The sequence below is a fragment of the Glandiceps talaboti genome, chromosome 15, assembly GCF_964340395.1.
Source record: "Glandiceps talaboti chromosome 15, keGlaTala1.1, whole genome shotgun sequence".
NCBI lineage: Eukaryota > Metazoa > Hemichordata > Enteropneusta > Spengelidae > Glandiceps > Glandiceps talaboti.
In genome coordinates, this window is record NC_135563.1 from 13,270,184 (window position 1) to 13,297,138 (window position 26,955).

The 26,955-nt window shown below is 38.0% G+C and overlaps 1 protein-coding gene across 1 annotated transcript; it reads right to left on the minus strand.

Moving 5' to 3' along the window:
* Nucleotides 1-4,746: 4,746 nt before the first annotated feature.
* On the minus strand, nt 4,747-16,191 carry LOC144446234 (matrix metalloproteinase-21-like). Its single transcript, XM_078135986.1, has 6 exons — nt 15,596-16,191; nt 13,776-14,619; nt 8,967-9,281; nt 7,997-8,245; nt 7,226-7,428; nt 4,747-5,734 (listed from the first exon to the last, which is right to left on the minus strand). The coding sequence occupies exons 1-6, from the start codon at nt 15,773-15,775 to the stop codon at nt 5,444-5,446; spliced, it is 2,082 nt and encodes a 693-aa protein (XP_077992112.1). The 5' UTR covers nt 15,776-16,191; the 3' UTR covers nt 4,747-5,443.
* Between the last annotated feature and the right edge of the window lie 10,764 nt (nt 16,192-26,955).

The window sequence follows — 26,955 nt, forward strand, 5'->3', positions numbered from 1 at the left end:
CATTTCTAGAAAGTTCCAAGTACCTTTCTATTTTTGTCATTGTTAAAATTTATAATTATAGCTCTGTATTTTGTACATGATTTGACCTCATGAAAATTCATTTTTTGTCTCTGCATCTCTTTTAGAATTGTTTATTCAACCAACTTGATATCGCTTTCCGAAAAATTCCTTTCGTCGCCCTGGTTTAAACTTTGACCTGGTTAGACTATATGCACAAACACTTTTAAGAACTGACGACAAACTATTTGTACTACATGTGGTAACATAGGACAATTTTCATTTTTTAAAAATATTTTATGTAAACTGTCATGAGAACGAGTCTGCTTTGCAAACGGCAAAATATATTGAGTAGATGATATCTGATGTATGATGCGAACGAGGATGCTTTGCAAACCACAAGATATATATATTGAAGAGATGATATCTGAGATGCGATATGAAAATGACTTTTGACTTTTACCCTTTGGCTTCCAAGTATAAGTTTATCAAGATACAAAGTAAATGGGTCTGGACATCATCAGAAATGAGCAATATCAAAATCCTTGTGGGTATCCATACTGATCGCAATTGACATGATTTTCACCAAATGATATATGCTCACAAGCACATATGATACATTTTTCTCACGGTTTGGGTTACTCTGCAGGCTACAGAAAATTGAAAACTGCAGAGACAACAGTAAAAGTCTAACTTCTAAAACTCCGACCGCGTCTCTTTAAACACAGAGAGTCAAAGAATGGAGCTAATCCTGATTTTGTAGTACAGATACATACATGCACGTAATGACCAAAACCTAACCAGTGACAATTCTAAGGTCCAAAATAGCACCCGAACAACTAGGTCCTTTAGGCTAAAAATAGAAAAAGGAAGTCTGCCAGTTGTGTTGCTATTATTGTTCACGCATTTGTCTTTATGTCAAACTGCCCCTGAGCGGGGATGAAGATTTCAAAGAGTTTAGTGACGTCACATCGGTCAAAAGTTGGAAGTGTTTTGGGTGTAACTCTTTGAGATCTCTAAAAGTATGATTGTGAGTGTATTTCCTGTGGGCGGATTTTGATTAAGCCATACAACAGGTTTACCTCTCTTATACGTCATACGTATGTCTACATTGTCTATATTTAGCAGATAGAATGATCGTGGCACGTTCCTGAACAAAAGCATCAGTGTTTACCGCCAAAAGCAGGATTTGTGCCTAAAATTAAGTTCACTCTTAGAGGATTAAAAGGAGGGCAGACAAAGACATATAGAGAATGTTCCAGATTCAATAGAATCTCCGTGGCATGAGGGACTGGTTTAGGTCACTAAAGGACGAATAGTGAGAAAGAAACGTCCCTGGCTGCAATTCTCTATGGCTAAAAATACACTTTGTTGCCCTTCGACAGCACAGGATTATTGGACCCATTGACTATTCTTTGCAGGGCTGCTAGCTATGTTATCACATCAATAACTGCGATTTAACTGTTCTATGCACGACATGTGCAAGCCCTACGCTATTGGGTCAATATTGACCAAAATGCACCAGGCAGTTATATCTGTGAAATTTATATATTTGACATAGTTACGAGTGATAATTGCAAATATCTAAACGGGGAAGGGAGGAGGGGAAGGGGGGAGAATGTGAACATGGCAAGTGATCGTGACACACTGAACTGAAATAATGGCAAATTCAGGTTTCAGTAGATAAAAGCAACACACTGTTATAACTTGGACTATTTCATGAATACTGTACTAGTAAAAATCCATTTTAAACGAGAACAATGTGGATATTGTTACTCGATTAGCTAAGGACAACATGCAAATCATCCAAGCTGGGCTTTGTAACTCGTCGGATCCTTTTTGGTCAGTAGCTCATTGAAATGTGTCGCAAACAAATATCCAAAATTGTTCATTTCCAGGGTGTATAAGATAGTGCCCATTATTGTTTTCATTCCCTGGAATTCTTTACTTTTTATTCGCCTTTGTTTGGAGTATGCATAGCAATGAGCTCATTTGCATATCGGTGATCCATTATCTTTATAAAGATCTATTTTGCATAATTAACTCTGATGGCATTCAAATTAGCTCATTGCATGGTTTTCTTAAATATACGTTTGCATATCGAGCTAGTCGATGACTGCACTCTCTCAACTGTTTCAAATATGCAGAGTCATTTTACACATTAGCGTCACAACACTGCCCATCTGCAAGACACATACTCTTTAGTATATCATAGCCGTCTCATAGGTTTCTCACACGACATCTAAGTGCTGGTACATATAGAAGTTACACAGACACCCTCACTCACATATAACACATAGACTAGACACCATACTAAAGGTCCCATGGACAAAATCCATGAAACCAGAAATAAAAGACAAGTGAGAGAGTTGATAGTTTTCATTTCAAAACTCAACTTCATTGGGTTCATATGCCTAGATGCAATTTTGGTGAAAATACATCAACCATTTTATAACAACACTACATAGCAAGGAACCGTGGGAAAAAAACAACAAAGAGAAAAAAAACGAAAGGAAACGACAGAAACAGCAAAACGAGATCAAAGCATATCAATGGTGCAGCCCAAACGTGTTGAACTCAGAAACACATCAACGTGATAGTGATATCTGAACAATTTGAATAATATATAAAAATATAAATATATAATATATATAGCCTGGCGCCCTCTAGTGTTCTCTAGAATAATATTTACCAGTGCTAGCTAGCTAGTATGTACATAAAATGTTTTTTAAGGGTTTTGAACTTTGAACTTTGACCCTAATAAACTGTGAAACCTGTGTGACTTTTTAAGGCACTGGCATCTCCAGATATTTAACATACCAAATGTACAATGCAATTCCTTGCGACCGACGAGTGGGTGAAATAACAAATTTAAATAAGTATTATTTTCCAAGCAAAATTTCCAAACTACTATATCGTCAGCATGTAAGACAATGATAAAGTTGCTTGGAAAGTGATAATATAGTGTGTGCTTTTTTTTCAAAGGTTTTATACAATGTGTTGATTTATAAGAAAAATGTTTACATCTCTTATATACACAAATATATAATAGGAAACAAAAAAGTGGAACATCCAAAAATTATGCAGTTAATATGATTAATCATGCCAACATATTACAGCATACTACTACGGTGATGACAGGCGCGACGAGCAAGCACAGCAATATGTACGCATGCGCTGCGTTTATGCAAATCTTTTAATTCTGGGGCCAGGATTTCAAGAAGACGTACGTACGATAAATGTTTGTAGTTGAGAAATTTTGGGAATATTTTGGCAGTTACTTGTGATACGAGGTAAATGGAACAATTTTGTCTTACAACAATTAATTATCAGGATAAGCCCATCCATTTTTCACTCATGATTGGCAAAATTTGTAGTTATTGATATATATTTTATTTTTTTTCATTTGTGACTCCTGTAAAAATGGGTCACATGTAGATTTGATTTTAAATGGGTCGTATTGTTACAAAAAAGAGTTTACGTTATATGAACGATCAGCGCCATTTGTCAATAAAATAAGTAAGTTTAACGAACGCAACAACTCAAACAAAATTTCGTCAAGTAGTTTTGTCAAAGAAAGCGAATGTCATCCTGAAGTCTATAACTCAATGTTAAGGTCAAAATGAGACATTCTTGTCGAAAACTGTTAATTTATTCAGATCGGGCCACTTGGCAGAGAAAAGAAAAAGGACTATATGAACGAGGCGTTACAAAATAAACTGGAATGACCAGCCTTTGTATAAATATATGAACTGACTTCATTGACAATTATATTTCTTGGTGGCAGCATGGAACTAATGTAATAAAAGCCGGGTTTAGTAAAACTTCCATTGCCAACAATGCCACTACTTCGTCAATATATATATATAAAAAAACATTTATGACCAATCGTATTTCATAATTTCCTTCATAAAATAAAATAAAATATTGGTCAAAATAGTGTAAATGCTTAAGCGTGTTGGGGAGAAACCAAAGTTGAGTCTCAACAACAAATATCGGTTTATAGCATTGCTGATGTCAAAATCAAATATTTCACCACGTCACCAGTTGATACGACTATGCCTGTGTATCACCTGGTGGGTTTCGGTGTTGTCAATATATCTTTCACAAAATCTTCATACTTTGCGACTGCGTCATGAAATTTGGCAGTGAATGAGGTATGGGGTTGTGGGCCGCGGGGAAAAGGCTTCCTTTTCAAGCATTTTGTTGAAGCTCTGAAATGTAAACAATATGAAATTCTGCCCGTTACAGTGCAATATATACAAAACGCACACCTTTGAACACGGAAATGTTAATACTATGCATATATGAAGGAACGGCACAACGTTTAAAGAAAGCCTTAATTATGCATAAATAAACAACAACAACAACAACAACAACAACAGTACTCTGAAGCAGTTATCTATCGAATCTAAAATACTAAACACACTATGTTTCCAAAAATGCATATCGTACAAGTTATAATTCATATACATGTAGACGCTGAACCGCCATCGCCACTCAAAAGATGACTCTGAAAGCGAGCAACTCGATAATTCCAGCAATTTCTTTTTTAAGCATATTACATTTTTTTACAAAAGTAAACGCATAAAATATACCAACACGTATCTGAAACCAATGCCAATTCAGTCATATCGAATCTCTGAACAATTTTCGAGATATATCGAAACAATAAAACTCAAAGAAAAAAAAAACGTAAGAGCGTCATTCTCTAGGTAATATATTATAAATTATTCATAAATTATGTAGTCAAAGGTCAGTATAATATTCCTGAGATAATGAGGTTCACATATGCAATCAAAAACGAATACATTCTCTTTCAAATATTAAACTATTTAAATGTGTTCACACACAAAAAAAAACATAATCACAAACAACATTTTGTTTGTGACATAGTCTTCTCTTGCGTAAACTTGATTTGCAGTCCAAATCACGCCGTGATATTGCAATCCAGGTCACGTGACGTACAACTTTTCATTGTAAACAAGATGAAAAGGAAGTCCAAAGTTATACGCTTTGCATAGTACATGCTATAAGCTAAACTGGCTGTAGAGATATGCAAATCCAAGATATGAAAACCGGAGGTTCTACACACGGTGGAAAAAGTACTGTATATTGTATAATTTTCTATTAATATCATACATTGCACCATGGATTCTGCTTCCGTCAAACACACAAGTAGAACGACGATTCGGCTTTTAACCAATCAGATGTTGGAGACCGTCCCCAAGTGAATCCAGCCTCACGCAAGTCTCAAGGAATGTCCACGGTCTGGATCATTGGGATGGTTACAAATCTTTGTATCGTGCGTGTTTCTTGCGTTCAATTTAACAGCAGCGGAAGACGAGAACAAAATGTTAGGATCCGTGAACTCCGGCCCACTAGAAAACTTTCAGTTGAGAATGCTGTGTAGAAAGTCCATTTCACAAGACATAGTGTGTGTGAACTATTGCATTTCAATCTCACCAACTTCACATACGTCCTGCCATTGTGTGTTTATTTTTCCCCCATAGGTGACTACACTCGTCATCGTCGCATACGGCGGCGTCAACGATATCGAAGGATTCCAAGTTCCTTCATAGTAATCGTCCCCTTTAAAGAAGAAGACCTTTCGGTAATAGTACGAATGATAAGCCACGTCAATTGTATTCGGTAGTCCAATGAAAACGTTCTTAATTCGAACCCTGGCTGTGTTAAGCTTGCAACAACTCCATGACACCGTGTCAAAAGCATACACCTGTGAAAATAAAGACACGCTTTTTAAAGAAAAATCTACATTTTTTAGACATATCAAGAAGTTTCATAACGCAATGACAACAAAATCAACCTAACGGTCTAGATGGGCACTTAATGTACCTTGAAATCATACTATACAATTTGCCATCCTTTTTTTAACACGCACATGGAAAGGGTCGTTTTGAAACACGTAAATACGTGTATCTTTACTTGTAATTATAGGTAGTATGGTATTATGCATTCGAGGCCCAAACGTTTCTGGGAAAGTTGCCGAAAAAATAACAGATTGCAACATATTGATGGAAAAATCCAATATAATTAGATAAAGTGGTGAATTAATTTTTAGAGTAACCAAATCTCTCCTCCAAGTACTAGAGTTTTCTGTATGGCTGTATGACCAATTCCTACTGTGGAGTGTATTCAGAACTAAGTATCTATTGAGACATATTTCTCAAATACACACACACACACACACACACACATATATATATATATATATATATATATATATATATATATATAGAAATATATATATATATATATATATATATATATATATATATATATATATATATATATATATATATATATATATATATATATATATATATATATATATATATATAGTTGGTTTGGTTGGGGTTTTTTTTAAGTTAGGGCTACTGTGTCAAAAAGGATCATTTTGCCTACGTGACACACAGCGACTACGTGAATGAGAACGCATAATACGGTATATTGAACCGACATCCTAGCGTGCACCGCAAACGTAAACCAGCAGCACGTTAAATGTTCGAAAAGAAACCGGACACTGAATAAGCACACTGGCCACGGCTACTCTCAAGGTGTATTCTTTTGAAAACAATTATTTGATCACCTAAGGCGTTCGACCACAAAAAAAAAGAAGAAAACCCTCCTGCAACTAACTTAATAGACATCGGGAGAGAATTGAGATCTCTACAGGTGTTAAATGAAAACACCCTCCCACGTAGAGCTTTTACCACTGAGAATAAAAAAAATGAACCTAATCCGGGCTTCAAAGTATCTCACAATGTCGATAAGTAAATTTTGGAGAAAGTATACCACACGTATATATATTATTAGTTATGTTTGTGAGATGTCTTAGAATTCCAGCGTGTGACACACGTGTGCCGAGAAGTTTGTCCAAATAAAAAAAATCAAACATAGCCTTATATAAATTTTTTTCGAAATATTTAAATTACTTCCTATCTCCAATCAGCCCTAATGAAATAACAAAAGAGAAGATTGCGCATGCGTACTGAGAAGTAAGCTTACTTTATATCCAAACACAGACAAGTAAGTGTTTGTGATCAGTTAATCCTCTATAGATATACTTTCAGGGAATTCCATCTACAAATACATTCTACCTTATTTGGCTCCATATACAGAAAAAATAGCACATTTTGAGAGTGTACACTATCATAGCCTAGGCATGACGTCACCTAATAGATTTTTATGAATATTTGCTACTTACCCATCGATCTTTAAAGAAATAAATGTGTTTATCTCGCTTATCGAAGTAAGCTGTATCGATGTTTGACGGAATGCTGGGGAAGTTAGTACCAGCTCTGGCGGGGAAACCCTCAGAAATATCACGACCATTCCCGATCTCGTTACCGGCTGCATCATAATCGTACACACGGTCGTTCTGCGAGTTATACATCCAGTACTTGTCACCTGCGATATCAGAAAATTGTGATCGTAACCATTAGCTGTACATTCAATAAAACTGTATGGAATATGGAAAGAGGGTGTACTGAAAGTGAACATCTTCTCAAATTTTGACATGGTCAGTTCCTATATTTTCAACACAACCTCTGACAAACACTTTACGCCTGTAATAGTACTGTAATCGCCACCTGAAGTAGTGCTACAGTGATACCACAATTTGTATTTATTTCAGGATGCGATAAAATGTAACACACTTTCTTGCACCTTCAATGGAACCAACTGTTGATCACTGATGACGAGTTAGTTGACGAGAATCGCCGAAAACCTAACAATAACAACTGGTTATGTGCGGTTTTGACCTGATTCTAACACAGTGTTATTCAGATCAGATAGTTTTGTACTCTTTTTGAGTGTTTTGAGAAGGTGGGCACCATCTGAGTCAATGTGTTGGCTTGATAGTGCCAAGCATGAATAAATGAATACACATACAGAAATTGAGAGAACTTTCTGACAACAGAGACTTTACGCCTGGAAGAGAATGTGCAAGTTAGTATTTGCACGTACTATATTTTACCTTTAAAGATATAGATATCGTCATAGCTTCCAGTCCATACGTGAACGATAGCATCAACATTGGAGGGAACCCCGGCCCAATGACGTGTGATGTACTCTGGAGCACCGTAGCGTGCTCTGTTCTCTTTGTTTTCATACATCCAATAATGATCATCCTTAAAGAAATACGTATTGAAGATTCTTTTTCTAGGCACTGTTGTCGTCCACCTTACCCAGTCAAAAGCCGCGTCAAACTGCACTGAACATTTACCTAGTGAACAAACAATGGAGAGCAAGGTTAGACAAAAAAAAGAACACACGAAAAAATGAACCACTAACCTACACCCCACCCCACCCCCAACACTGTACTCTCTGACATTAGCCCTGAAAATGATCTCTCTGTTTACAAACACTGAACATGAACTTGGCAATCTACTTTCAAATAACCAATACATGCTATAGTAATCGATGGTGGCGTTCATGTGGTTGGGTTGGTTTACCTTGAAAGCTAATGGTATGTATTGTAGTAAGACGTCATCAAAATGCATAGTGCAGGTGTCACTTAATGTAGGTCACAGAAGATACCCTCAAACCATTGCTAAAATCAATCAAGTGACGTGAAGACTTGCTGTATTGTAAAGATATGGCATAACATTAGACTTGACTTCTTTAATACAACAGATATTGTCAATCTCAATGTGAAAACCTGTTATTTCTATCATAGAATCGTGCATTTATCATTTTAATGCCGTGACACGACTCCCATATTTCTGGGAGTTGGACTGAGCTGGGATTGCTCATCCAATGAAGTGCACTATTCGTAATCGTAACTCACATTGGAATGCCAGAAACGTATGAAAACACAGGTGGTGGTGTAGAGGAGAGGGGGGTAGCTGAGGAGGGGACGGAAGAAGGAGAGGAAGGGGGGCCTGAGGAGGAGAGAAGAAGATGAGGAGGCACAGGAGAAGACAAGGGAACAAGAGACGACCTACCATATATTTGCTGAGCAGTTGCTCTGTCGTGTGGACTTAATTCAATATTGGAATCTGTCGTTGGGTGTTGATAGGAAGCAAACATGATATTCGATGGGTCGGTCATGTTGTGTTTGAGTCCGATGACATGGCCGATCTCATGAACTGCAACACTCAGTAAGTCAAATGGACCATACATACGATTGTAATTTTCTGTTACAAGAGATGTTCTTGCAGAATAATACAGATATCCATTGAAATGTATTGCTGTAAGTGGCCAGGCATGCGCCAGTTCATAGGTGGGACCGGTGTACTTGTGTATACAATTAGAAGTACCTAGAAAATACGAAAGAAGTAACATATTAAATAGATGAATACATTCTGAAATGAATGGGGTATTGCAATAACTATATTGAAGACACTAAGGCTAAATACACAAAACACTAAAACACTGAGTATTCGTGAAAGTCACAAACATCTTTAGTATAATAGGTTATTTATTACAGTTTTCAAATCTTGTATTATGATTTGGACCCACTATGAACAAAATCTGTCGCCTTACCAAAATATATATGTACACCATTTATGATACCATAGCCCATGTTTTGACGTCGTATGATGAGTCTGGAAAATATTTTTTCGCGAAATTTGAAGACAGTGGCGTGTATATTAATTTTGTTTTGATATCAATGATCTGTTGCCAGCAGTCACGCTTTTTATAATAGTTCTTTTGTGTAACTGCCGGTAGCAGATGATATCAAAACAAAAATTAATATACACTTCTCTGAATATATCAATATTATAACTTCCACGTCGGAGGTGTATGGATACAAATGAGATTCCATCCAATCAAAAGTCTTGAAATAACTCAAGTCGTTGAGAGTTTAATTCAATTATTGTAATATGTGTGACGTGTTTTGTAGATGAGGCAGTTTCTGTACTATATAAGTGCTAAATGTTATGGTGCTAGACCATCTCTCCTCATCCATCATCTCTTGCTGTCCTTTATTCTGATGGTCAATGTGCAATGGTTCCGAGAGTACCTTTCGACTAATAAGTGAGTGAGACTCCCTGAGTGAAGTTGTTACTAACCACTCGTAGAAATGCTATAACAGTACGATTAAAAAAAGACCTGGCGGTGAGAGAAATGTCCACCAATCGATGATATTAAACTTAATCTTCATTCAAGTCACAAATTCACGCATGGCGTCGGACGAAATTGTCACAATTACGATAAAATACGAAAGTTAATAACTTGTTCGGAATTTTGGAAACTTGCCTCGGATGGCTAAGGAATGCGAGGTCAAGATTAAGTGGGTCGTTATCTGGACATGCGCAATAAGGTGTTACAAAACAAAGTAACCACGCACGTGAGAAAGTCCCTGTATCAATTTATCCGACATTACTTTGGAAGAAGAAAATATAAGATTTTTTTTCAGTGACGGCAAATTCTTGACAAACATTCACCTTTGACAGAATCTGGTGTAAACGTTCATATGATTGAATGGGTACTGTTGACTCGATTTTATTCACCCGAACAATAACTTTAAGCCTTCAAGCACGTGCAAAAACTTGTTTACATACATTGTTTGAAGTAACATGGCTGTCCTACCTGAGGAGCCGTTGTAATTAAGTTTCCAACTGAATGGATATCATTTAGTACTTCTGATGAATTCACGCTACTTTTTTATGCAAGATATTTTCTTTCCAATGTATCGATAAATTAGTCAAATAATTATGTGTTATTGAATAATAAGTATTACGCATTTACAGAAAGAAAAGCAATTTCTAGGTGAAAATGGAAGATAGCAGTCTACTTCTATTTTGAAAGGAGTAAAGAAAATTGTATGTGTAACTGTATATACGAACGAACGAACTCGCTACGAAGCCGACCTCGAACAAAAGGTGTATCTCAAGTCTTATTTACCTGGCCAATGTCTTCGAATATCTACAACCAGTAAGAAATGAGGCTAGGCCAATAAGGAATTTGGAATATTTAGAAGTGAGTTGACATCGTGTCGATGTAAACGAAGCATGTCAGTGGCTTGGCAAATGTAGAGATAAAGACACAGAGGAATGTGGGCTTGGAGGGCAAGTTGGTTTACTGAATACTGCCAATGAATGGCCAATACTTGTTTTGTCCACAGACAGTCTGTAGTTTGTATCTCCTTTATGTCTTTGCTGCTAGGTATCGCGCCAACTATGTTGATATGTATGCGCCATGCTGTTCGTCTCTTCTCGATCAATTCTCTCTGTTCTACTTCCAAGTCTCAGTGTATTTTATGGTTTTTATTGCCGGACACTCCCGCACACCGATATTATGCCCAACGGTGGAGTCAATGCCTCCAGAAGATGCGGGTCGGTTTTCACATGATATTTTTTGAATCATAGTCCAACTTAAAATTTCCTGAACACCTACCAAGCTTTACATAGTGAAAAATACCAACGTATTCACAGTGCATTATATTAACTATTGATATGTATTATATTAACTGCCATACACGAAATATGACGTTATTATGAAAAATATACAATTGTCTAGAAATGACTAATGTCACATTTCTTTATTACAAATGTTATGTGTACAGTAATGGTTAGTGATACAGTAAATGGCTGCTGCCAAGTTTTCGCATCAGATTCTCAGGATTTGTCCGAAACGTCTATAATTTATACAATCTTACAAATCTTGACTTCACCTTTCATGATATGGCGGCGTTTTTTATATAGAGCTCAATGTTCCGTCCTTGCGCCGGCGATATATTGTCATGTCACGTTAACGAGAAGACTGTTGACGACAAAAGACACGAAATGACCCAGATAAGTTCGTGCTGACCCTTTTCTTTCAAATTATTTCCAGGGTGCCTTCTTGCATCTGCACTTTGACAAGTGTTGCCATGGCTTCACTGCGTTATCATCAAAGTATACCACACGCCAAGGACTGTGCCACGTCTCGGAGGATTATGTGGCCTTGTTTTGAAAGTGAACCGTAACTTTCTAAGCAAATTTGAGTAGGAGATCATGGTGATGACGCCATCGCTAGGCTATTTGCAACTTTAGACCGAGCCGATATGAATTATCAGATTATTTCGTGGCTGTGTTTGATGTCATCGATCTGTTTGAATAAGGATATATCATTAGCTAACTATTAGGTACATCGGTACAAGGCTATGTTGACATTGGAGTGCTTTGGGGTTTTTGTTTGTTTGTTTGTTTGTTTGTTTGTTTGTTTGTTTGTTTGTTTGTTTTTAGGGTGAGAGTAGTTACAATCACATTAATTATTAACTTTTTTCACATTGCACACTTGGTGATGGAAGTTGATCCTCAATCTACAGTACACTACTTAAAGCAAAACTCTCGTGAAAGGGTGAAAGTTCACACATAATACAACTCTAACGCGATGGTGTATGCGAAATACTTTAGTATGTGGTTTCTGTTAGTTATGACATAAGCGTACTATAGCGATTTGGTTCGTCGAAACATTTTCTTTCTGAAACGCCAGACCAGACATTAAGTTATTCAGATTACGGCTGTAGCATTCTGTTTTGACTAGAACATAGTAAAAACATGTATTCGATATACTTCTCTCATTTGGTTACACGACAATTGTATTTTATTGTTTTTTTATTGTTTGAATTTAGCTTGAGGGCCATATATAAACAAGCATCAAAAGTAATGACAAAAATCAATCCAAAAAAATCAATATACAATATCTCAGGATCACGGTACATACATGACTAGACACATCATATATAAACATTGCTACTGTCTGCCACTCTCTTAACGAAGTTGGAGACACTTTTCCGGACAAGTTCACCAAAAGGCAAAACTGAATAAGTATTAATGAAGTGGTGATACTTTCGATCTGGTACTCAACTGACTTGGCTTGTATTTTTCCCTTCCGTAAAGGAAGGTTGTGTTATTGTCTGTCTGTCTGTCTGTCTGTCTGTCTGTCTGTCTGTGTTCATCTTTAGACATGATATCTAACTCACTGCATTAATGTTAATGAAACTTGCTGTACATCTTCCTTACAGCAATGACAAGAACTGATTAGGTTTTGGTAAACACTCCATGGATATTATAAAATGCACATACAGTTTAAAGCTTACAAGTGTAGTTTTTATTTTGAGGAGTCATTTGCATAATTAATGATTTTTGGTAATTGAGCATTATCTTTAAAAAGTTACGAGCTTCAAAGCTTCAAAATGTAGTACAACTTGGTATATTCATTGGTGATACCAAAATAGATGTGTCTGCTATGGTTTAATGATGTACTCAGATTTTGATTGCGGAATTTGCATAATTATTGTCATATAAAATGAATGCAACCTTCCAATTTCATGTAATTTGATACATGCATCTATCATGGATAATACAGCGCACATGCCCGATCGATATCGCTTTATGATGTAGTTATTAATTACATTCATTTAGTTGCATAATTAATGATATTTGGTAATATTATGCAACATCTTGATGCATATTTCAAATGTTATATAATTTTGGTATATACACTGATGACAACAAAGGATAGATTAACAGCAAACCTTACGACATGAATTCAGTTTACATCTGGGGAGGTTTTCTATCTCTATATTATTATACTGGAAATGTTACAATGTACTGCGAATTTCCTCATTTATTATATATTTCCTCCTGCATTGATATTTTAAACCTTTATTGCCATGTTGTCATAGTCACCAGTTTTTGTACGTCAATCATCATCGTCATCATCATCACCACCACCATTACTATTTCTTAAATATAGTTTCAGTTACATCAATAATGCTCTAATGATGTAAAACGGGAACATATTAGATAATTAATACTTACTCCCTGCCCATTGAAATAAGATTTCGATATCCACATCGGCATAGTCCCCCTGATTTGCTGGGCTTTCCACGAAATTGATAGGTAAAACTTCGTCCCACATTCGGAAGGCAGTGTATATAGCATCTCTTTGGCCATAGCTATCCATCAAGCGATGGTATTCACGGATCCTGTATTTGTATGTTTGCCCATTAAAAGCCACAGTGCTTCGTTTCCTACGAGTTGTACGGAAACGATCAATATACCGTTTACCTCTGTCGATTGTGTCTTCAGGCGTGGTTGGAAGAGAAGTGCTCTCGGCGAGATCAGATGTGGTGTCCATCAAAGTAGATAACATTGAGCCATCTTGTGATGTCGGTGCTGGTGTTGTTGCGTTAACAGCTGATGACTCGACAGTACTTCCGTTTGTTTGTTTTATATCTCCATCCCATTCCTCTGTCTCATTTCCATCTGTTTGGAGTAACCTAATCTTTTCCGTAAATGTTTCGGTTAAATCCACCTGTTCGTTGTCTGGGACGCCACAGCGAGGTCTATACATCAAATCTACAGTTCTCTCGTCTAATTCGCCAGTGACTGGCACATTAAACCGTTTTTGGAGTTCCTTGATTCCATCCTCATAGAGTATTTTTTCATCTGGCAGTGTAAAGCCCACATTTTTACCTCTTTCCAAGTCCTCGTCAAATTCAACCAAATCGCTTTCAAAATTAATTTTAAAAGGTCGATTGGTGTCGTCTCTATGTGAGACTCTATCTTGTGTTTCCTCTCTAAGCTCTTCCCAGTCTACAAACTTCCACAAGTGTTCTTTGTTGTCAAATTTCGGCATGTATCCATAATTCTGGAGGTATTCCTTTAGAAGAGAAAATAGAAGATGGACTACGTTCAATTTAATAGCAAAAATCCATGTCACGTGTTTCTCTTTACGCAATCCTTAAAAATGAAGAATGTTCAATTTAATACGGATGGATTCCTGGCTTAAAGTGTGTTATAACATAGACCCTACACGTGTAGGGTCTATGGTTATAACAAGTACATGTACGTGCAAAGTGAATTTAAACACCTGTCATCGAAGATTTTTGTCTTGTAAGCTTAATGTACAAGTCACACTATCCATGAGCTAACTGCTTGAAACAAAGCAAAAGAAATATGTAAAAAGAATGTGCAGGTCGACTAAATGATGGATATGGAAGATATTCAAAACGGCAAAATTGCTATACTGCTTGTAAATGTGGAATTGTGTCAGTGCTTGAGCCTTGTAGCACAGAGATATCAATATAACAAATGACATGAAATGCGAGGCAAACGAGAGATAAAAATGAAAACATATCTCGTGTTTTAGCAGATAGGAAAGTTTATCAAATACCATTCCTCTAAACGTCATATTTTTTTACAAGCACTAGTAGAGATATCATTTCTCTTGAGGGTTTTCTACCTGCCTGATACGTTCTAACCTGACCCATATGACCCCCAGTATCTGCAACTATTTTGGTGTCATTTAGTTCATCCGAAGCCATTTCGAATTCCATGCCCAGCTAATCAAAACATTAACTTCGGACTGTTGACCACCACGTCTCGACAAAATGTTTTCTCGATGTTGTACGCATAGGACAAACAAGTATTATATAGTTGGCAAACTTAACGTTTACATAAATCATTGTCTATCCAAAGAAAAACAAGACAACTTTACCAACAAACTTTGAATGTTAGTATTAGCAGCGATGAGAGATTCTTGGGATACATAGAATTTGAAATAGATATTTATGCGATTTGGAGTTTAAATCAAACGAACTGGTTTGAGTTCTGGAATCATAAAATTGTTGCCATACCTCTGCTTTATTTTCCGTCATTCGTTCTATCTTCGCCTCCCTTCCCGTTCCACCGTCTCTCAGCAAGTCCTGTAGAAATCTTCGGTGGTAGACGGTTTCCGCCCACACCGCTCGTGTAATAAGGGCAACGCAAGCACAACATAAGAGAATAAGGCTTGGATTTGTAATCGTTCTTAACATTTTGATAGGTCGTCAGCAATGTCAGGGTCACTCACTCAAATTTATAGCCAAGCCTTTCTTCTAAGTTTCAACTTAACACCTCTCAGGTGGTCTAAGTCTGACTGTTCTTTCCTGTACTGAGCTCTGTGACAGTCACTCACTGCTGCCAAAATAGAAAGCAATAATCAAAGCTGTGGGCACAAATTTATATAGACATCATAGAATAAGCTTGTTAAGAAGTGGGTTCACGTGTTGGTTCGTCTTCTCTAACACCCGTAACGCCACACGACTGTTCCAGTTCGGTACGATGGCGTCAAGTAATGTTCCAATTCTAAGTAGCTGCAGCAATTTGAAGCGTTTGGCCGTCTCTCACTTGTTGTCAGCGCCGTGTAAGAGAGCATTTCAAGTGACACAAGTAGTTAGCTATGTGCATCTGTTCTCCCCGGCCTGACTATCCAGAAACGGAGTCCCACTTGTTCTATATCGATAGCGTCAGCGACAGCGTCAACTGTTGAATGGAAAGAAACTCGAGTTAGTTAATGAACAAGGCTCACTTACAATAAGTGTGGCGTGATAACACGGCATGGCATTACCCAAAACCAAGTCTATGGATGGTAGCCAGTGAAGAAAGAACCACTACACACCACTGCTATACGCTGAAATACTCACCCTGCCTAGAACCGCCAATAAGACATGCGATCATTTTGAGCTCTTTAGTATACTTTTTCGCGCAGGCGATTCGCAATTCTGAAAAGGTAAACAAGTTGGCTTTAGACTAATATACACACAATGCTCGCTGTACTTGTGTTGACAACATACCACTCAACGGCGAGAAAAAAGCTCGACAAACCGAACTGTCTGATATACGAGAAGTGCGTCAATTATCATGACAAAGACAAGCGAGACAAAAAATTGAACTTCTTAGCAAAACAGGAGCAAAGCTTTACAAAATACAAAGCGAGAAATCTCTGTTTTCACGTACGTATTCATCCCCGGCTGGCTTTGAATTCCGCAAACCCATGATACACACATATAGCACACTAAAGACGTCCGTCCCACACCACGTATGATATAACGATAAGCGGGCCAAACCCGAGGTTACAAGAAAAATAATACTATGATAACCTGAACAATCTCGAATAATTGTCATTGAATTCACTAAAGGTTGTGTTCGTTCATCAATGTTTTCTGATATCCCACCACCGCGGTTCTTCTGTAGGGCGGTTGTAGCTTCTATACGGTAAGTTCATTCAAATATAGTGTCGCTCTTTTACGCTTTACCTGGTTTATTCTCCAATGAAGTTACACTGAATAGGAGAGTACGGGTGACTCAGCATTGGTATGTCAAACAATGAGTTGCTGAGAGGGTGCAAGCTTTTAATAACCAAAACGATCTTCCCAATACCTGTGTTGGCTCTCACAATACTTGCCGACTGCCGGTCGAAAAATATGTGGTAAAACAGATAGCTGCACTTGGGGGCTTTTTCAGTTGTCAGTGTCAACAATTTGTGGCGTGTCTGCTTGGGTCTACGTTTGTACTTTGGTGGTATCAAGCCACCCTACACAAAGCTAGCTTCAGGTATGCGCTTTCGCTACACAAGGTCGATTTTACAGGCCTCTCACTGGTGGTTTATTTAGAACCTAATATCGTGGCTAAATCGGCATTCACATCATGCCATGTTTGACTCTCTCGCCATAGACGGCGCGATTCACGGCTGAATGGACAGCTTAGGTCCACCGGACTTTTCACAGACGGAAAGCAAATAGGGAGAATTTACGCGTAATATCCTCATTTGACAGTTGATAAAAGTGATGTGTCGGGAGCCAGAGCAATTTTCTACTACTTGTATGATACAGAACGCCCAAATACGTTGCAAAGAAAACAATTTACACTTAAAGTGTATTACATGTGTAGGAACCCCGTCTCACACAATACCTGTATTTATTATAATTATCTACCTTTCTTAGAGCTCTCATACATTTTGTTGAGCTTGTTGAACCAGAGTCAAAATGAAATGACCCATCCGGAAGAACACAATTTGTGCATAAGTAAATCAGCAACAAAACCGATTTGTTTGCTTCACACAGTAGTGATAGCGCCTAACATTGAGAAACCGAAGGACATCCGTGATTTTACAGAAAAAATCGGGCAAAAAGAGGAACAAAAGGTGAAAGGGGATTTCGACGGAATAACAATAAAATTTCGTCTTTAGAATGCATGTACATTCTCACGTCGGTTAGTAGTGCGGTTAGGTTCAATTCTTGCGAACGTGTAGGTATAGAGCAAATAGTACCGACGTCACTGGCCACCATTCAAGTCTTAAAGACAGTGAATCACATTCAAAGATACCAATGGCCAAAACCTAACACAAGCGAACTTGAATAGTCAAGTCACTTCACATTCAGTGTTGATTTGGGAACATGTATTCTATTGTGGTAGCAATTATTACACGTTCCTTTCCTGTTAGGTAAACAGCGGTTAAAACCATTGATTTCTTCATAAAATGAAATTTAAAAAAATACCATAATACAGCGACTATCGTACAAACTATCTTGTGGTGTGGGGTGTGGTAGACCGCCGAGCTTTCTAGAAATACAAACGGTGATTCGTTGCCATTTATTTAATGTTAATACTCAGCGGCAAAACAGATCAATTTTTCTTGTAGTCTATATTGATTACAGCTTAGACTTGGGAAGATAGTGACCCCCTGGACATTGTATACAGCGGGTTACCATAAATAAATGACTAAATACGAAAGTGAAAACAAAAAAGTCATATTAAGGTTTGTCTATAGAATTGAAAGGCATATGGGATTACAAGGCTTCAAATAGAACCAACTGTTAATCCTGGTGATTACATCGGATTTAGGGTGTGCGCGATCACTACTTTTCTCGGCAACTAAAACGCTGGCTTAAAAAATTGCAACATCATCCTGTACTTTGAAGCAATGCATCATGGGTGAAATATTATCCCAGGGGATGTGAACAGATGTGATGGGTAGAAATGGAAAAGAGGTTCGTTATGAAAACTAAAACGTTACTAATTGATGACCAAGATTTCCTAAAAGTGCTGAGAAAACTGTTAGAAAGATGTGAAGAGAGTAGGATAACACGATATGCAGGTTCACGGCATCTCACAACAATCTAAACAAATTCATGCTAAAATACGAGTGAGTGAGTGAGTGAGCCAGCGAGCGAGCGGGTGAGTGAGTGAGTGAGTGAGTGAGTGAGTGAGTGAGTGAGTGAGTGAGTGAGTGAGTGAGTGAGTGAGTGAGTGAGTGAGTGAGTGAGTGAGTGAGTGAGTGAGTGAGTGAGTGAGTGAGCTGCGACAGTCAGTCAATTTCAATCGCATAAAATAATTCAATGTGTAACAGATCATTGGAAACAGAGATTCACACTCGCAACGCCACAAACCACCAGTTGAGACATCAAAAACACGGCCCGGAACGAAACAAATATATCACATCATATTACTTCCTCAGACTCTCGGTGAAAATGTTAGTCTACCTGCAAATCAGAGTTCCCGACCGGCAGTCAAACTTGAGACCGAAAATTGTCGACTGTTAACTTGACTGTGATAACCGGTGAAAGCTACGCATGAGAATGACAGTGACTAGTACACGTAGCTCGTAAAACGTCGTACAAACTCGTGCGTAACTCGTAAAACTTCGTACCTCTCGGCGACTCCGAAGTGACATCGTGACAAGTAACAGTTACTTAATTAAGTAAACAACATTCCCCCTGTGCCTATAAACTTTGGTTTTTTGAACAATGGTCACGCAGACGTGTCGGGAGAGACACACTCTCATACAATGTAAGACTTCACAAAATGAAACAATTAAATGGTATGAATGCTTGCTGTGACATCTAACTGACCAACGGGCTGCCAAAAATGTGTTAAATTTCGTAAAAGTGTCCTAAAAATACGAGAACAAAAGAAAAGTTCATTCGCAATAATGAGTCACTTGGGTGGGTCACAAGTTGTCACGGAATATAGTCTTTATTTGCGAGAAAATCTATTGTTTGACACGGAATTTGGTACATTGGAAATAGCCATTACAACGTTGACAACGACCTAATGACGAACACGGTAAATCAGCACCTTACCCTGTTATGACATATGCCTGATAGAAGATAAAGAATTTACTGTGGGTGGTCGATAGGTTTTCCACGCCCATGTCAACTCAGTTTTAGGTAACTAAATATGCAAAATTTCGAAGTGGAGAAGACCATTTCCAGGCTTTGTTCTATTCCAGAGTTGGAGTATCCTCCGGCATGGTATAACCGGAAAAAAACGCACTTTTCACAGCGGTTGTTTTCGTCTTAGAAATTGTCACGGCGTCTAATTGCGTGATGAACAGGAAAACAGTAAAACAAATTTGTAAAAGAATGAGAACAGTTACTCATTTACCTTTTATCTTTGAAAAGCCATTCTTAACTCTTCCTATGTGTTCTCTCTCTCTCTCGCTCTCTTCGCGATTGGATAAGCGCACCAGTGACACGCGGAATGTGGGGCCTATACCACCACTTGTTTGAATGTCAACACGATTCGATTTTTATGACGGGAAAGTTCACCGTATGCATGTACACACGGAGTATGACGTTGGAAAGAAAGGGGCCCTGGATATTGGCAAATTAACAAATTGGGTATTCGAATTGTTTTCATTTTACAATCAAATGTTTTTTCAACAACATGATCATGTGTGAAGTCAATATTGACGAGGAGATAAATGCATGATCCGATGACACCTCCGTTACTCCGGAAACAGGTGACACACGAAAATTTCAACAACGCGCACGCATACTTCAAATTTGTCAACTCGCAACGATGTACTTTGTTAGAAATCACGCGTTATTTTGACTGAAAGACTGTTCAGCTTTGTTATCGATTAACTATAACGTATCTCAGACTTAGTAACCTCCGTTGTCATGTGATACCAAATTGAATGCTGAATTTAAGATGGAAATGATTTGACAATAGGTTCTTCTTTATGCGTGTATACATTTTAATTAAAGATTTAAACCAAGAAAGATGAAACTATCACGAACATGCATTATGACATTGGAATTTCAAAAATAAAAATGCTTTGACTGAAAATGCCTAATAAGAAGGAATGTTGAATACAAAAATTACATAACCGTTGTATGTAGAATGTAGACAGTGGTAAGGCTGTGATTTGCTCCTGTCACATTTGTAAACTCACTTCTCGCTTAAAGACAGTGTTTAACCGACGTTGCGAAAGGCCACAACAATATCATTAATTTTTTAAAGGAAAGCTTTTGGCAGATGTTAAGTTTTCATCAATGTTATTTGCATCCCTTTGCAGCTTTTCTCCAATTGTAATAAAGTATTTATGAATACAAAGTGTACATACAAAGAGTTCTTCTAAATCTTGAAACTTTCTCAGGGTGAAAAATACGCGACCAATGCAGCCACAGGTATGATAAGAGAATGAGTTTGTTAACCTAAGGGAATTTCATGGCACAAACTGAATGTTTACAGTCTGTCTGTTTAGTAATTTCAGCGCTTTAATTGGTAGTGGGTTTCTATCTGTTTGTGTGTTGCGTTGCAATTAAGACATTGATTATTTGCCTTGTATAACTACAGAACAATAGCTTACAACTCGATGTTGTAAAGAACGAAACGGTCATGAGTCACGACAGATAAAAGGCTGCAAATGAAACCACTCTCAGCCGATTTAAAAGAAGAACTTGTACAACTCCCTTTAACAAATATAGCACCAGATCGCTATCATTAAAAACCTCGTAGACATTCAACAGTACCCGAGCGCCCCCAACAGTCGTTTATGTAGAACAGACAGTGTAAATATGGGTTTTTTTCGCTTTTAATTTTCCGTGTTCGGAAGAATCGAAACCTCTCCTTCTTGGATATTACTGTCGCCGCCACCTGTACACGTAAAGTATTAGTACATGATCTTTAGCATTTGCTCAGAGGGGTTCACGGCAGTAATACGTAAAGAACACATTCGACTCCTTAGACCCAAAACAATGCGATAGAAAGCGCGACAGAAAACCATAGAAGTCTTGACCGATTACAATTGTGCGTAGATGTGTAAGACTCCTCTAAAACACCTGATCACTGTTTACCAACACACACAAAAGTATACTTACTAAGGGAAAGGTAATCTTTCGTGAAAGCTTCTGTCTCTTGTTGCTAATCCTGGCTTTTAAAGAGTTTTAACTTCTTGGGCAAATCCGTGCGTCTCTTGTTTGACAATGTGCTAACATTACAGGTAATCTTGTTTCAATGCAAACCTGGTGTGTCGGCGGTTGTATCGCACGCAATTGTTTGCATATTGGTCATATTTCACTGAGAGGTGTGATCGTCTCCTACGATAATTACCGTTAAGTGGTTGATTTCGGAAGAATAGCATTTAATTACGTTAGTTGGTACCGTTAATATTTACATGGGAACCCAATTAGACGCCGGCACATGCACTGCGCCCTCACACATGCATAGCAACGTGATTCAGGGATGCGACGCTACTTGCATCTGTACTTTCATTTTTTTTGTTAAAACACGATTGTTTCAACACCCATCGTCACTAATATCGCGAGATAACTCGAGAAATATTGAGGTGGCAAGTGTAGAACTGTTTCACAATTCAAAGACGTCACAAGTATGTGTTGGTACATGTACGTCACAGCGCTATAAACAAGTCAAATTGTCTTTATATCTCATAAAGTGAACGTAACATGAGCGTCATAAACTTGTTGCATCATGTGGCCAAAGTACCACTAAAAGACCCGTGACACATAGGTGAAACATTTCGTTATTAAAAAACACACTCAGATGAAGACGAGGCTGTACAGGACAAGGTATGAGTCTACATACGATATAAATTGCCGATCCACATGGTACATACAACATATTGTGGTTATTCGTTGCTAGGCGTGGCTTAGATTGATTTCTCACAGGACAGTTATCGAAACGATTTACAACATTGAAAAAGCGTGCAACACATGAAACATCAATTCTCTCTCCCCGTTTTTTCAATTTTCGGCTTTTCCGTTCTAATAATCCTCCTTTTCTAAGATAATCATTCTAGGCTAGGATTGATTGAACGCGGGTTCTCATTCAAACAGTAAACAGTAAGAAAAAAAAACCAAGTTTATTTCTTTGGTGAAATTAGAATAGCGCTACTTGACCATGGCGTTTTGGAGAGGCTTGGAGGAGCTTTCGTGCAAGTAAAACACATTGATGTATTTATATGTTAAGGTGAACGAAAACGGAAATTGGCAATTGATGCCAAGATCCGAATTGTTGTCTCATCAAAAGACGACGGTATATTTTAGAAGCGCGACGCACGACGCTACTTCAATTTGAAGCAATAAAGATATTTGGCTTTACGTTTTTTGTTACCATGGCCTCTTGTCGTGATACGTGCAGCGGTAGGTCCAAACTGCATTACACAATTGCACACTCGTGTTCAAAGACTCAACAATTATCCATGACGCCTGTTCAGTGCAACAAGAGCCACTCGGAAGATTTCAGACTTTCTCAGGGAAACAATACACGGAGGAAATCCAAGTTACCTTTCTCCTTGTCAAAGTCCGTGACGACCGGAACAGTATTTCACGCGAGGGATCACTAACTTGTGAAAGTAGAGACGGTGTGTACAACATATCTTTGGCTGGTGTAGTAAACATAGAAGCAATGGTAAAAACTAACCCCATAGTGTCGAAAAGTGGCCTAGCGTCTATACATATTACAAGTGTTTGTTTCTGAAGACATTTTATTGCTAAAGCAACATAAATAATTGCGTCTTTACAAATACATCTACAAGTCTTGAAAACAAAACCGTTTCTAGAATTTCTTGATAAAGGACTTTGGTTGATTGATCTTGTAAACATATACAGTCGAGCTTAGAGAAACTTGCATTGATGCGTAAGCCGATTCCAAATTGACCTAAATTGGCAGAAATGTGTGTATGTCGGATAAGTGAAATGCGCCACGTTTGACACTTTGCAGCAATACCGCCGCCTTTAATTATATAGTAGAGATGACCGAAGTTTGGATAGCGAGCTGAGAAGTAATTGTCTCGGAAGTGGTTTCAAAATTTGTTGCTAATGACTATTGAATAGAATTGTTGTCGTTGCTATTCACAAGGCATTCATTAGAAAATCTCTTGCAAGCAAAACAACTAATGGTTTTCTTTCTAATTCCCCACATTGTGTTCAGTAAAAAGACGTCAAAATTCACTATACTCTCCTTGAACCAACTCAATCGAGATGACATCTTAGTTTACCTTGATTACAGCTAAGTCGAAAGTCAAACATTTTCAGGAATACCCGGAGGTGTCAAAAGTTTAAAAATAGTGTTGGTGTTGGGTCCAATATACGAAATGCTGGGCAAATAAACCTAGTTTAAATATTGCGACAAAGATGGCAGACAGACCAGTGAATACAATCGTCTGTGCCGATACAAAGTTAGGAACTCTTATTAACTGTACAACTACATATTTTGAAAGTATATACAGTGACCCATTTAAATTTGGTGTTATTCACGCCACACTTGGAAAAGGGACAAACGAACTTTTTTTAAATACATTGTTTACGGAATGGGTATGTTGGCAGAGTCGAACATTGAGGTAGGCCTAAAAGAAATTAAAACATCAGCGGGATTTATATGGATTCAGAGACATGGATTCAGAGACATGCGAAATGTAGTCTCACATCCCGTCGCCTTCAAACAAATGTTTCAATAGCGGATAAGGCCCGCAAAGAACGTTTTCCTTGTCCCTTTGAAGTGATCCAATAGGCCGAGTTACTATTGTGTTGTCCAATGACATTGTGCAATCCATTGTGGACGCCACCTATACTGTTACCTGCCGCTACGTTTTGTCGCTATCTATTCGCTCATTTGATACAATATTTCCTTCCTACCTACAACGCCGACAAACACTCCCTCTAACAATTATAATTTCGATGGCGTAGGTTTACTTGCCTCAGCAAGTCCACACACATATGGAGTCACAAAAGAGAAATGTATTTGTTATTGAGTGGCCCCTGAACGAACGTATATGCCAACGATAAACAATGTCCGCTGACAGTGCTTATTGTACTCCGTGACATACTGCCTGATGACCACTGCACACAATGTACAAAAATCGAAACTAATTATTGACCCCGCTTTTAAGAGCTATAGTCATAGAGTCGCATCTTGAGCGTTCGCTCGTAAACAGGGTAAACAATTTAAAAGAAACAGAACAGAAAGTCTGGAAAATGGAGGCATTGACAGTAAGGGAAGAGAAGAAAGAGTAAACGCCGAAGGTGTAACTCTTTGATGATAGAGAGAAAGGGTGACTATAGTTGATGTTATATGGGTGAAGTTTACAGGGAGTTCTGTAAAGTGTTTAAAATATTCATTACGCTACAAAACGAGTCAATACAACACAGCACACAAATTAGTTCGTTGTTAGCCACGTAGAGCTAGTGGATCCCAAACCTTGTTTTCAAGCATCCAAAGAAGAACTATTACGCACTTCTATATTCCCGTTTGCTGGCAACTATGTTCCTTTATAGCTTGAGGGCTGGCCGGTGAGCACCACTATAACACAAGTTATTTGTTGGCAGCGAAGAGTGAACTAACCAAGCGCCAATCCCATCATGCTGTGAGACCCTTTCCATCAGACTAGCTAAAGATAAGCGCTAATGAGTAGCTAGCAGGTGTGGACAGGTGCAAACGAATAGCGCCATCAACAGGTTGCAGTAGAAAATCACGCGAGAACGGAATACCCCCGAACTCCTCGCGATGCAATGTGGTTGGCGTTGTTCAATTAACCAACTATAATGGGTGCCTACTGTGATGAAAATGACTCGCGGATTCCTCCTTATTCAAATCGCCCCTTTACAGTTAACCGTCAAAGAAGAAATGCTCTTGGCAACCCATCTATACCGTAGTCATAGTGACGACAAGTATGGCGTACTTCGTTCAAGGATCGAACTATATGTAAACTTTCTCTTTTTCTTTACAACTCATTTGTACGAACGATTTTTTTTAGATATTTGTCAAACTACTTGTCCCCCTTTGCGGGCCTGAAATCTCTCAGAAAGCGTCATCAACGATGTATCAGCGATATTGTTTTAAACGACTTACAATATCCAGCGTTACCGATAGTTTTTCTTCTACCTTGGTTGGCTATGTGTCGTTTACACTATTTAAGGAGACTGTATTTGCTAAAACATCGTGTTCAACGTTTAAAGAAGCCATTGACTGGTTACGAAAGTTGATTCAACGAATGAAGGGGAATAAGTCTGTCGTTTGTACCCATCATTAGCAGTATAAACAAACTGCGAGAGACGAGCTCTCGAGTACTATATGCAGTCATTTTGTAACGAGGCGAACAAACAGAGTGCATGTTAGCATGCCGTAGGGGCACAGGTTTTGTATTGTGCCGTACTAGACTGTTTGGTGCCGTGGGACGTACGCCTCATTGCACTACATACACACTAACGGTGTTCGAAGCAACTCTCGCAAAGGTGTCCCACAATATAGGACATTTTCTTGAAACACCTTGGAGTGCGTTTTCCCTCGAGATTGGAGATCGTCTTTTCGACGACTCATCAGGCATCAAAGAAGGCGGCGATACGACGACATTTATCCCTACAAGGCGTCAACAGTAAAAAGATCTAAAGGTAGTAAAACAAAGAACTCCGGCATCAAAGGCCAAAGTGTGGGATTGTCTCGATCTAATTTCAAAAGAAACCGATGACAGTGGTACACAACCGAAAGAAAACACTTTATTTTATGGCGAGAATACAAGAAAAAACAACAAGCTCGTAAGTCAGAAAGAGCTTTTAACTTTTAGTATGTCCAAGTTTCTAAGCGAAGTGGGGAAAAAAAGAAAAAAAAAAAAAAAAAACTTTAACAATTGTCTAATGATGGAACAGGATAAAGTCAAGTCGGAAAACGTGTGAATGGATTAGTGGATAATCATAGTTTTGACTGCTGATCAAATAAGAACCTTTCAAATGGCATTCAATCATTTTTTCACACGCAATTAATCAATGATTACAAGCCATTACCTCCATACTGTGAAAATCGAGATTTGATTCTTTCCTTAGGATTCATCAAAGGTTTCTAACTCTAATTGATCGACTTTTTGTTTTAAAAGAGATTTCTTGTTTAGTGCTAAAAAAAAAGGGATGAATGGATACATACATTTTGAAATAGAATG